Below are 12818 nucleotides of genomic sequence, written 5' to 3'. Positions count from 1 at the left end.
CGGGGACACGCCATGCTTATGCCATGGTCACAACTTGACAGCACTGCCACCTAATTACAGCATACCACCAGAAGCAGAGGAAATTGAGTATGAAGACGGCCTTACACCACCCCCAATGACTACAACCACTCCAGCTCCTGCCCAACTGACTCACTCACCATATTGGTATGAGGGACCACCTTACAACGGAATGCACTACTATCCCCAACAACAACCTGGTATCTACCCACAGAAACATCTTTCAAAAGATATTGGCATCTACCCATTGAGCACACCATCTCCAGCTAATAAACCGTATCACAACCACATGAGCCCTATTCCAGCCAATAAGCCACCAGTTTATCCATACCATCATCCTAATCAACAAGCCAATCAGGACCAGCTTTACAAACAGCCAATACCAAGTCAGCAACCACCAAAAACAAATCAATATTATCAACAGCCAATTAGAAATCAGAATCAAAAGCCTCAATATAATGGTAATCCTAACAGACAAACAGTTCAACAACCAGTCCGCCAACCAGTTCGACAGCCAGTTCAACAGCCAACCAGAAATCAAGCACCTGTTAATCGTCAACCACCAGTAAATCAACAACAACAGCCTGTAAGAACTAATCAAAACCCACAGTATGCAAGACCACCAACTCAAAATTCAAGACCAACCAATCAAAATAGGCAAAATATTCCTGTAACCAATCAAAAACCCCCAGTACAACCAAGAAATCAGCCACGACCACAAAACCCCCAGCAAACTCAACAGTATCCAAATCGAAACGTCAATCCATCTGTGCAGCAAAGAGGTCAAGCTGCGTTCCTGAATCAAGAAACCGTAGAGACCACTACCATAGCAGACGTCAGTAATGCACCAGAAGTTGTAGCAACAGCAGACACAGGACCTACATCCAATGAAGTGGCTGGAATAGTTGTGGGCACAATTCTTGGTATAATCGTCATCCTAGGACCACTGTTGTGTCTGGCAGTCAAGTACAAAAAATTTCTCAAACAGAAACGAAAGAGATTTTTTCCTCGGCCATTTTCTCAACGTAATGAAACTCGCGGAAGTCGTGATGCTATGGACTCCATGGTGTTTAGTGAATTGGGACAAGAAACACTTCCATTTGATTCCGACGGCCATCAATCTCCGACAGAGAATGATCAACTGATGACGCTTCGTGGACAAGCTCCTAGAAGAAATTCCCGTGTGGCCACCATCAGCGGCAACGAAGAATCCAACTTATACAACAACAACACTGGAAATACCAGCCTATCAGAGACCCCGACTCAACCTATGTCGTTAACGTCTTCCAAACGTTCTGATAGTTTAGAAATCTCACGATTGATGACCTTACGAGAAGGAAAAGATGACGAAATTTACAGCGATCCACCAGAGGAACCTATAGCTCCTGCCTTACCACCTCGAGGAAAATCACGAGGAAAAGGATTTCCCCACCATTTTACAGGATCGGTGCAAATGTTACATAAGTGAACAATTTAACCAGACAATATTTTTAGGCATAATAGGGAAAGGGAGAGATATAGAAAATTGAGTTAATTCTTTTCTTCAATGTGGAATTTCCTACAGATGGACAACTTCAGCCTAATGTGTTATGGAAATTTGACTAGTCGTGTCTATTCTTGTGTCAGCCTTTAGGACCAGATTAGATGGTAGTGTTTTATTTGGGACAATGGTATCAAAGTGGTTTTTGTGTTCATTTCTTCACAGGACAAAGGCCTGTTATTAGTATTTTCGAACAATTTTGTGGAAAACAGGTTATATTCTTAATATTTCTAACATATTTGAGACCCCAAAAATTTAATTATTTTAATAGATTTTAAATAATATATTAGATTAAAAATTAAGATAAATATTTTTTGAAATCGATATTTTTATAGATGAAATATCACGTATACTCGATGGAGTTGGTCAAATAAGATCTTTCAAAGACAACCAGTCCATTTTAATTTTAGGTTGTTTAAGTAGTTATCAACACAATGTAACTTTAGTCTGCAAGGTTTCTATTACTATTTATTCTACCTACTAATAAATTGGACTGCTCGTTTAGGTTTTAATTGGACCCCGATGTTCAAACTCATCTCTGAAGATCGCATAGCATGAAACTCTGAGTAACAACATGTTTTTAGGTTCTTTCAATATTTCTAGTTTCTTTTACTATTTATTCTAATCAAAAATAAATTGGATTGCTCAGTTAGATTTTGGTTTTAATCGGACCGGGAAGTACAGATATATCTCTGAAGATCGCATAGCATGAAACTCTGAGTAACAACATGTTTTTTTAGCTTCTCTTTTAATTATTTATGGTTTCTACCCAAAAATAAATTGGCCTGCTCAGTTAGATTTTGGTTTTAATCGGACCTGGAAGTACAGTAATATCTGTGTTTGACTTTACATATATATAAATCAAATATTATATATACTTGTTGATCAAAACAATAAATTCAGCTTTCAAAATTTGACAATCTGTACTTATATCATTGTTACCAAAAAAAGTCATTTTTAAAAATTTCCCTCTCCAATCTGACAGATTGTCAATATTATGATGGAGTGACTTCCTATCAACGATGATTTAGATAAACATGCCATTTTTTTTTGGCAATAATTTCGTGTCTCATTTTTCAAATTTGTTGTCGTGTGACATAATTTAGCAAAGACAGCTAAAAAAAAATCCAAAAAATCTGAATTTCTTTTTGTTTCTAAATGTATCTTTTTAATGAATTATTGTTTCTGGGTTATTTTTGAATGTTTCGTTTGCCATTCATGTATGATTAAGATAAAAAGATGACCGGTTCTTCAATTTAAGAATATGTGTAAATAATTTTGTAATTTATGTCTAGTATTAGTTAATAAAATAGGTGAAAAGTAAGTTTTTTTATTTTTTTACAAAGTAGATTCCTTGGGAAAAAACTGACATGCCATGCAGTTTGCAATGAGGAAAAATTTAGCCAGGACAGCAGCATTAGCCTACTCTTTGTTGATTTCCAACTGTTGAGAGATCTTAAAGTGCAAAGCCTGTAACTAATAAAGTATTATCTCAAACTATGCCAGGTATCAAATCCTAGACCTTTATGTTTTAGGTCATTGAAGGCCTATATTCAGACATGACTGGTATAAAAACAATCCCTGATATAAAATAAATATTGAGAGTGTGTTAAGTACAGAGTAAGAAAATTCAGGTGTCAATATGGTAACATTATGACCTTTCTGTCAACGCGTGACAACTCCAGGCGTGGACTTGTAAAGTAAATACCAACATTCAACTTTCTTCACAATATTTAAGTACATCTCTATAATCCTTCACAAATGTACAACTGTCAACTGTCTCATGTACTAATATTTTTTAACAAATATGAGTAATTTTTGTACAGTTTTATGGATGTACAGTACTGTAAATGCTTCATAAAGTATAAAATTTACAAACATGGGTAATTTTTGTACAGTTTTATGGAGTTACTTGGATGTACTGTTTGTCTAGGTAAGCTGGATAAATGTACATCTTTATAATCCTTCACAAATGTACAACTGTCTCATGTACTAATATTTTTTAACAAATATGGGTAATTTTTGTACAGTTTTATGGAATTATGGATGTACATTTTGTATAGGTAATGTATACAAAATTTATGTACATCATATACCAATATTTTTACAAACATGAGTAATTTTGGTACAGTTTTATGGAGATATATAGATGTACATTTTGTATAGGTAATGTATACAAAATTTATGTAAATCATATACCAACATTTTTACAAACATGGGTAATTTTGGTACAGTTTTATGGATTTACGTTTATGCACATTTTATCAAGTAAGATATAAACAAAGGTTTTGAACATGTTGAAAAAACTGTACATATCTTAATGTATTCTATGTAACAGGAAAACAAGGATTTGTATTCAGCCAACACAAAGCTAAACCAAACAATATTTCAAAAGAAATTATTATTCAAATAAATTCAGTTATTCATCATCAGTTGTCCCAAAATAAAAATATATATTTGAAGTATTTAATGACGTAGTTATCTCCTTTAGATATTATTAGTTTTCCAGTGAAATCATAAAACACTTAGTTTTAGTGGAATTGCAGGAACCACAGACGTCTGATTGAAATTTGGAATGGTGCTAATTGATGCTATCAGTGTCCCTGATACTCGAAAATCTGATAAGTCAAAAAGAAGGTGGTGAAAAGTAGAATAAATTCCATACAAGCAAGATAATTCCGTTAATCAAAATCTCATCCAAAGTGTTAGTTACATAGTAGTGAACTCCTCAAAAGAGTAGTACCATCAGGTGTTTTTAAAAAGAAATATTTTAAAATTCGACTAGGCCTATAAGTGTTATGGTAATATTTGTTGACTGCCTGCACCTCCCTGATTTAAAATTTAAATTAACCTTGGTTTTTGAATCAATTTTAAGAGAGAGGAGTGTTTTAGAGTAAATATTACACTACGCCTAAATAGTTCAACTGTTTACGAGACCCAGTTTCATTATCACCCTAAATAGTTAATGGTTTACATTGAGATTTTGACAACATATTTTTGAAGTTTTGCTAGAATATAATTGGAATTTCGTTGGTGATTTTTGGACAGGAATAAAATTCAATAGTTGTTGGATCATTAAAAGAGAGGTTTGGAGGTGAAAAATGTAAGTTAACACAACTTGAAAATTGTCTGTGTTCTTAAAGATTTTAACAAACATATTTTTTGGATATATGGAGAGAACTTAACTTTAAATTTTTTTTAATTCCAGTTGGAGAGTGATTAAAGGTAGTAAAATGTTAACCAGGAAGTGACATCATTATTATGGAGGACAGAACAGACGACAATAAATGGAATATCCTAAATCATGATGTCACGTCTGCTCAAATCATAACCTCCATCATTGTGGGCGCCATTTTGCTTTTACTAGTGATCTTAAACGTTCTCGTCTATGTGTCGTATCGTAGAGCAGTAAAATCGTATCAAGAAATAATGGACCGAAACAAAAACATGGCCGCCAATTTTCAGAGTAAGATGGGAAACTTTTTCCATAGAAAGGGACAAAGTTTGGATGATAGCAACATTAGTGGTACTTCTACAACATCGAGAGCTCGATCTTCTGAAGCAAGTTCGTTACCACGGAAACAGTCTCTGGACCATGAAATCATCACATCACCCATGACAACCGAAATTCAGGAACCAAAACATAAATCGATCCTTAAAAAACATCCTGAGCATGAGTCACCAGAATTGAAAAGTGTTCCAGAAAGGAAGCATTCCTCGCCACATTTATTTGGCTTCTTGCATCACAAAAATGACAATTCAAAACATGAAGCCAAAAGGAAACATGGAAAATGTTCGCCATCTTTGATCAAAGCGAACACAAAGAAAAATGGACAAAGACTATCTATGTCTGGTGAAAAAAGATCGCAGTCTATGGAAAATCTTTTCAGTGGTGATAAAGATTCGGAAAGAGTCCATCACTCAGGACCAGTGAAGCGCGTCTCACTTGTTGCTTCGGAAACCCAAATTGAGGACATTTCTCGAATAAATCAACATCATAGGCAATCCGATTCTACACCCATAGTTACCGAATTTAGACACATAGATATAAATGACAATTCCACCAATCAAAATGCAGTTAACAAAGACAATGAACCAATCAAATCCATTGTGCCATTCAATTCCGCCAGATTCAAGGAACCAGAAACAAGTGCAAAATATGTGTTATCTCATTATGATTTACACAGCAGACGTGACAAGGGGGATAACTCTGGTGTTCTTCCAACCAAAGTGGTTGTCTCAGATCTCAAACACATTGAATTAAAGGACGACGAATCTTCAGCTAATTTCGTAAAAGTGAGTAAAATCCCCACGTCAATCTCAAACACACGATCTCAATACCCAGCAGACAATTTCCATGTCAAGGGACATAACTCCAATTTACCAGTAACAATTAGCGATTTTAAGCATAAAGAACTTGATAGCCATAATCAAAATAAAATCAAAGGAAATGGACATTTTCAAACCAAGGGTCATAACTCTAAATCGCCAGCTACAATTAGCCATTTTCAACATGTTCATCCAGACGGAACTACTAAAATACAAGTCAAGGGAAAGAACTCCAGAACAAACAGCCCAGTTCATGTCCAAGTAACAGACATTGAACATATCGAAATTGAAGAAAAAATCGCGCAAACAAGGGGCAATAACTCAGAGACAATTTATGCAGTGACTTGTTCGAACTCCACAACCGAAATCCATGAAGAGCAATTCAAGGAAGACGACTACCAAATCGAAACAAATGTCAGTACGGATACAATTGGTAGTCTGGAAGCAGCCATGATGGCAGGGAAAGCAGACGACCATTATGGAGAAATAGAAATTGTGGATAATTCTTCAATTTCGAGATTGAGACGCCCCAAATCAATTCATGCGGAGTTCGAGTTTCAGAATTTAGCCTTTGAAAAAACTGTGACAGAAACAGAAGTTGAAACTGATTTAGGGACATTTTATGTGAGTGACGTAGAATTATAATTATCCAGTCCCAAATTGACAAACATAGAGAAGAAATCAGCTTAGCCGCGATATGCTAAAAATAGAACCCATGTATGACTTGAGTAGGACAATTGGTAGGACAAACCACTCTTACAAACTGTTAAAGTTGTGCATCATGTGATACACAAACCACCTGTATGACATCATGGCCGATCTCTCCTATTGACTTAGTACATGAGATAATTATTATGGATAGATACTTCTAGAATATCTATTTTCTTAAATAAATATCTATCCATATTAACTGTCTTATTTATCAATTACTTGTGCTTCTAATATACCGTTGAAGAATTACTTATATAAGTGTATCTCCCAAAGTTTATTTCATCTATTAGTACAGTCTTTCAATATTATTAAAACATTGGAAAATGGTTCGATCTTTTCAAAAGCTTTTTATACTCATCTTGCAAGCTTTCTATTGTAAAATTATCAGGCAATATGTATATCAATTGCTTAAAAGATATATACTTTTTCTATGACAATGGTGTTTATTCTGTCCATCCCATTTTGTTGTTCATGTAGCATCTTTAACCCCCCCTTCCCAAGGCACACCAACTCCTACCCCTTGTTCCAGCCCCTCCCTAACAATTCTAACAACTCACCCCAGAAGCCAGGTCTGTGAGGGTCTGTGTAAGGACTATGTTGAAGACAGCGTGTGACCGACTGCTCTCATTGTTCATGTTGGTAGCAGCCACAGTTCTGGATTTATTTCCTTCGTTCATAAGGTTATTTATATCCTGAAAGAGAAGATACCCACATTAAAATCTCATATTCCCGCCAAAATTAGTAAAATTCCCGCCAAAAGCTCATATTTTCCACCAAACAGATTAAATACATGACTTTGCAGATGTAGAAAATCAGATTCTTCTTAAAGAAATTGCTATTTCTGAAGTAAACATGATTTTGTGTGCATTTGGAGATTTTAACCATTTAGAGTTATCTCCCTCTAATAGCTTTTCCACTTGAAGAGTAGAGAAAATTAACTTAAAACCAGACATTGTGTTGTCTACATGAGAACTGAAGAAATGGGTGCAAATAGATTTGAGAATAAAGGACAGGGGTTTTCTTTCCATAATGGTCCCAAATTTGCATGACCATGACAAGTGTCTGTAAAATGCAAAGGATCACAAAAAGAGCGGCATTTCATTGGTTCTTGCAAAGGATTTAAGGAGGAATACAGACTGCAGATTCTTTAACATGCTCCTGTGCAGTGATTTTACTTAATGATCATTGATCTTTGATTCTTCACCAGCCCCTGGTTGAACCCCTGGTTAAATCAATCCTTACCTCAAATGAAGAGACAGCCAGCATTGATAAACCATCAACATAAGGACCTAATATACTGTGTTCGCGCACTTTTAAATTCTGTTTATTTCTACAAAATAGATAGTCAAGGTATAAGTACAAAATGCTGTGTTATAAGCTGAGCAAATTAAAGGTCCCTTGACAGTTGAAAATGGCAGTTTGGAGCAGCTTTGGACAAAATAAGTATATATACTGGTAGCAAAATACTTCTGTTCCTTTTAGACCACAAATCCAAATAAAGTTACATACCCTTTGAGATCAAGTAAATCATGGACTTTCTCGTTATAAATTTCCATATAGGAGACTTCAACTTTATACACCAAGTCTTCTTTAGTGCTGGTCTTAATTTTTTCAAACATTGTATCACATAGTCGAGGGATTATACCTTTCTGTTCGTGGGTACCCATCATGGAGTACGATTTTCCAGATCCTGAAATAGAATTACAGAAAAATACATAAGACTATGAAGGAATCTGTACCTCAGAGAAGCTATGTTTAACTGTTGTGCTCTTTGAGGCTCTCCTTGCTGACATTCCTAGGTATGGAGTGGTACAAGGTGCTCTGAAAGGACAATTTGACAGATAAGCATTGACAGCAATTAGGCAAAGATTTTTTGCAGAGAATTTCTCAATGTCTCCATCAAATGAAAAATCATAAAGAAAATAAACTTGTGTTTACCTGTCTGTCCATAAGCAAAAATGCAGCCATTATATCCTTCATATGCCCTTTCTAAAATCTCCACCCCCAGGGCCTCAAATACTGCTTCTTGTCCCTGAAATCGTGGGTCACCTTCCAGCATTGACCAGAAACAATGATCAAATGCAAAAGTCTGAAAAATAAACAGGTTGGACGGATCCTTAGTTAGAATGGATGGACAGATAAATTGGATCCTTAAATAAGATGGATCCTTAGATTTGATGGAATGAATAGATAAATTGGATCCTTAGATTTGATGGATAGTTTAGGTGGGGTGGATTGTTAGAATGGATTGGATCATTTGATGGGATGGACAGATAGATTGGATCATTAAATAAGATGGATTATTTGATGGGATGGATGGATAGGTTTGATCCTTGGATTGGATGGATAGTTTAGGTGGGATGGATAGTTAGATGGGATGAATAGTTAGAAAGGATAGAAAGTAAGATGGATTGGATCCTTTTATGGGATGGATATATGGATTAGATCCTTAGGTTGGATATATAGACAGATTGCATCCTTAAATTGAATAGATAGTTATACTGGATAGATAGATTGGATGGATGGTGCCACTGAGTTTTCGAAAAAAAAAACAATTTCACAGGAACAAATTAGATTTGAATTTTTTTTTTTGTTTTCAATGAGTTTAAAATCGCCCAGTAAAAACATTTCAGAGATAAGTAGCCTTCAGTTTGTTTTAAGAGCTCAAATTATTTAAAATGAGCCTCCAGGGAAAAAGTTTAAATGTATTTTGAAAATTGGAATCGATAAAAAACAAATGAAATTCAACGCAAGAAATAGAAGCCGACATTCAAAATAACCTAAATTTGATCAAATCTGACACGAGTTATTCCGCAGAGAATGATAAAAACTTTATCAAATTAAACCAATCAGAATGAACCTTTAATCAGATTCCACCAATCAGACGGGGTTTCTTATCATATCAACAACCAATCAAATAATAGCTAACATAATAACAAAAATCTTATCAGATAATTCAATAACATTCCATCATTCTGAAGCCTTGAAAATAGAAAATAAGTGATGTTTTCAGAATTGACTTCTGAAAATTTTCAAAGACAGATTCAGAAGGGTTGGATAGTTAGATGGATGGACAGTTAGACAGGATGGATAGATTGTTGGATAGAGGGATGGATAGATTGCTGGATAGAGGGATGGATAGATTGTTGGATAGAGGGATGGATAGTTTAGATTGGATAAATGGTTAAGTGGGATGGATTCTTGGATTGGATGCATGGATAGTTAGATGGATCATTCGATTGAATGGAAAGTTAGAGAATAGATGAACAGTTAGACGGATGGATAGTGGAAATAGTTGTATTTTGAAAATTGGAATCAATTGGAGTTGGGACAGACATACGTCTAAATCAAAGTCAATCTCCAAAAAAGAAAACCATCCACTTCTTTGCTCATTTATGTTAAGCCCAATTTTGTAAAGTTCAACCCCATTTCCAATATCATGTCCTGATAAAGATCGTGCTTCCAAAAACGCATTTCACAAGCTCTAGTCAATTAAATACCGTCAATAAAATGCAATAACACGCTATGTTAAGAGACAAATGACACGATAAATCACACCTATAATTGTGTCATGATTATCCAGGCCTGTTTTTCATCACACTGTATCAAATTGTTAGTTTTCACATTTCAGGGCGTTCAATAACACAAACTTACAGAGTCGTGTTTTTAACCATAGGAATATGATATTGAATTAAAGGAGAGATTTTTTATTTTATTTTTTTACTACCAGTACCATCAAATCATCAGTATGCATGAATGCTCAAGATAGGTAGGGAAGTCAAAGTTTGATGCCCTTTAAGTCATTGTTATTCCAGTGGATTCACCTGTAGATTGGTACAGAAGTGACGGCACCAAAAGGGTACAGAGAAATGGTTTGTACCGCCACTATATTACAAGTTTTTCCTCAAACATGTCAGAATGCACCAAAATCCGTTTTATTTTTTCTCAATTTTTGGGAGAGTACCCTCCAAAATGTTCTATGGAGAGCTTGCAACTATGGCACTTCTGTAGAGCTGAATCTCAACCTAAACAGTTGTCCCACCATTAAGTCAGTCAGAAGTAAATAGGAATGAATTTCATCAGAAGATTATATGACTTTCAGAGGATATTGAAGAACTTGGCATTAATACTGAATGAAGTTTCATTTACCTTTGATGCTTTTCTTCCATCGTGTCTGCAAGTAGAAAAAAATATTCCATTAAGCATGATATAAAAAAAACAGCAAAAATATATCAACAACAAACAGCATATTATAGAAACATTATTTTTGATGTTATAAAAACATTATTTTTGATGTTATAAAAACATTATTTTTGATGTTATAAAACATTATTTTTGATGTTATAAAACATTATTTTTGATGTTATAAAAACATTATTTTTGATGTTATAAAAACATTATTTTTGATGTTATAAAACATTATTTTTGATGTTATAAAAACATTATTTTTGATGTTATAAAAACATTATTTTTGATGTTATAAAAACATTATTTTTGATGTTTGTTATTTACATACAATTTCAGTAATTGGAGAGTTCACTTTTCTTAACAGCAGACATTTGTGAGTGGTTGTGTTGAACATAGCAATTGTGTAAATTGATGCTATCAATGATACAAATAAAAAGTTTCGAAAACCTCTTTACAATCCCTTTAATTCAGTTAACTTTTTTCCAAATACATTTCTGTTATTACTCTTTTTCTACCACTAAATCAAAAGCAGAAATGATCAGAATAAAAGAAGAATTTTGGGAAAAAAGTTTGATAAATGTTAAGAAAAAGACTTTTAGTTGATTTGAGTTGAAAAATACGAAATTGATAGATCAGTCTTCATATGATTTATCATGGTTGTCACGGCGATACGATGACATCTGACCTCTAGTTGTCATAGTGATTGAAAACTACTTGACCTTGTGGAAAGTGATTATTTGCTGTTGCGACCTTCACCCCTAATAATCATTCATCAACCATTATTAAACAATCAGTCAAAATGGCCGCCGAGACTGTTGGCCAAATTTAGTAAGCTTATGTATCTAATTTGACGTCTTTGTATTTGAGTAATTTTTAAATTCTTGGTCTCTATTTGTAGTCTACAGAAATAAGCTTAAGATTTTTAACTCATTGGCTTTGAGGAGACATAATGAAAAGAAATGTTTTAGATCCAACTGTGTCCCTTATCAATTAACAAAAATGACAAAATTATTGTTGTTTTTAATATTACTAAAACAGATTTTACTTGGCACTTTAGATACAATGAAGATGCAATCACACGTAACAACGTGGCAAGACTAAATTATTCAAAACAGAGAACAAATCAAGATTAAAATCTACTTTTTCATTGGCTGGATATAAATAGCTAACCAATGAATGATGAGTTAACAGATTACAGTCAATAAAATAAAACCATTAGACCTGAGCTAAAACAAATCATTTTCAAATTAAAACTCCATCTTCGCTAGCATGTTCAATAATGGATACTCCCTAGAGAGCTGTCACAATAATTTCCCCCTCAGACTAATCGCGTCGCCATTCATTTGACATGTCACACACAATTATTTCCTGCCTTCTCATTGGTTGAAAATTAAATTCTGTCACACTCAATTATTTCCAGTGTTTTCATTGGTTAAAAATCAATGTTTGTCACACTCAATCAATTCCAGTTTTATGATTGGTCGAAACTTAAATGGTGTCCCACGAATCTGCGTGTTTTGTTGATTAAAGGACAAGATAAATTGTCAGAGTTGGTTTCCGTAGTGATCAGTGTATTATGCGATGGATTAATGGAGGTTGTAGCGTGTAGACACAAGATTTTTACTTAAGTAACAAAGAATTACAGCAAAATCCCTAATTTGTTCACAAAGTTTTCAGAAGGAAAAGAAAAGAGATCTTGATGATTCAAGTATGTTTAATAAGATACAAGTTTAAATGACATCATCAAATACCGCCCTTAACAAACTAGACTACAGCCTTCCGCAAAGATACAAGGAAATAAAATAATATACATACTGCAGGACATAATGAAGAAGATAATGATTAAATGATGTCACAAAATAAAACTCTTAACAAATTGGACTACAGCCTTCCTCAAAACGACATGATAAACATGTAACAAGCTTAAATGACATCACAAAATAGATCTCTAAACCAACTGAGCTACAACCCTCCCAAATCCTTAAGGATATAATATACAAACTCTAGAATAAAGAAAATACATGCTTAAATA

At 34.2% G+C, this 12818-nt stretch overlaps 1 protein-coding gene across 1 annotated transcript in view; it reads right to left on the bottom strand.

The window, feature by feature from the left end:
• Positions 1-8684, bottom strand: part of LOTGIDRAFT_133948 (hypothetical protein) — a gene marked incomplete at both ends in the record, with an annotated part of 54415 nt that extends 45731 nt beyond the window's left edge. The window contains 4 exons of the mRNA XM_009067853.1: positions 7156-7290; positions 7841-7928; positions 8108-8288; positions 8537-8684. Of these exons, the coding sequence (XP_009066101.1) occupies positions 7156-7290; positions 7841-7928; positions 8108-8288; positions 8537-8684 (552 nt within the window). The remainder of the gene's footprint in view (positions 1-7155; positions 7291-7840; positions 7929-8107; positions 8289-8536) is intronic.
• Positions 8685-12818: the final 4134 nt, after the last annotated feature.

This window comes from Lottia gigantea (assembly GCF_000327385.1).
Source record: "Lottia gigantea unplaced genomic scaffold LOTGIsca_87, whole genome shotgun sequence".
NCBI lineage: Eukaryota > Metazoa > Mollusca > Gastropoda > Lottiidae > Lottia > Lottia gigantea.
This window is presented reverse-complemented; position numbering and strand designations above follow the sequence as displayed.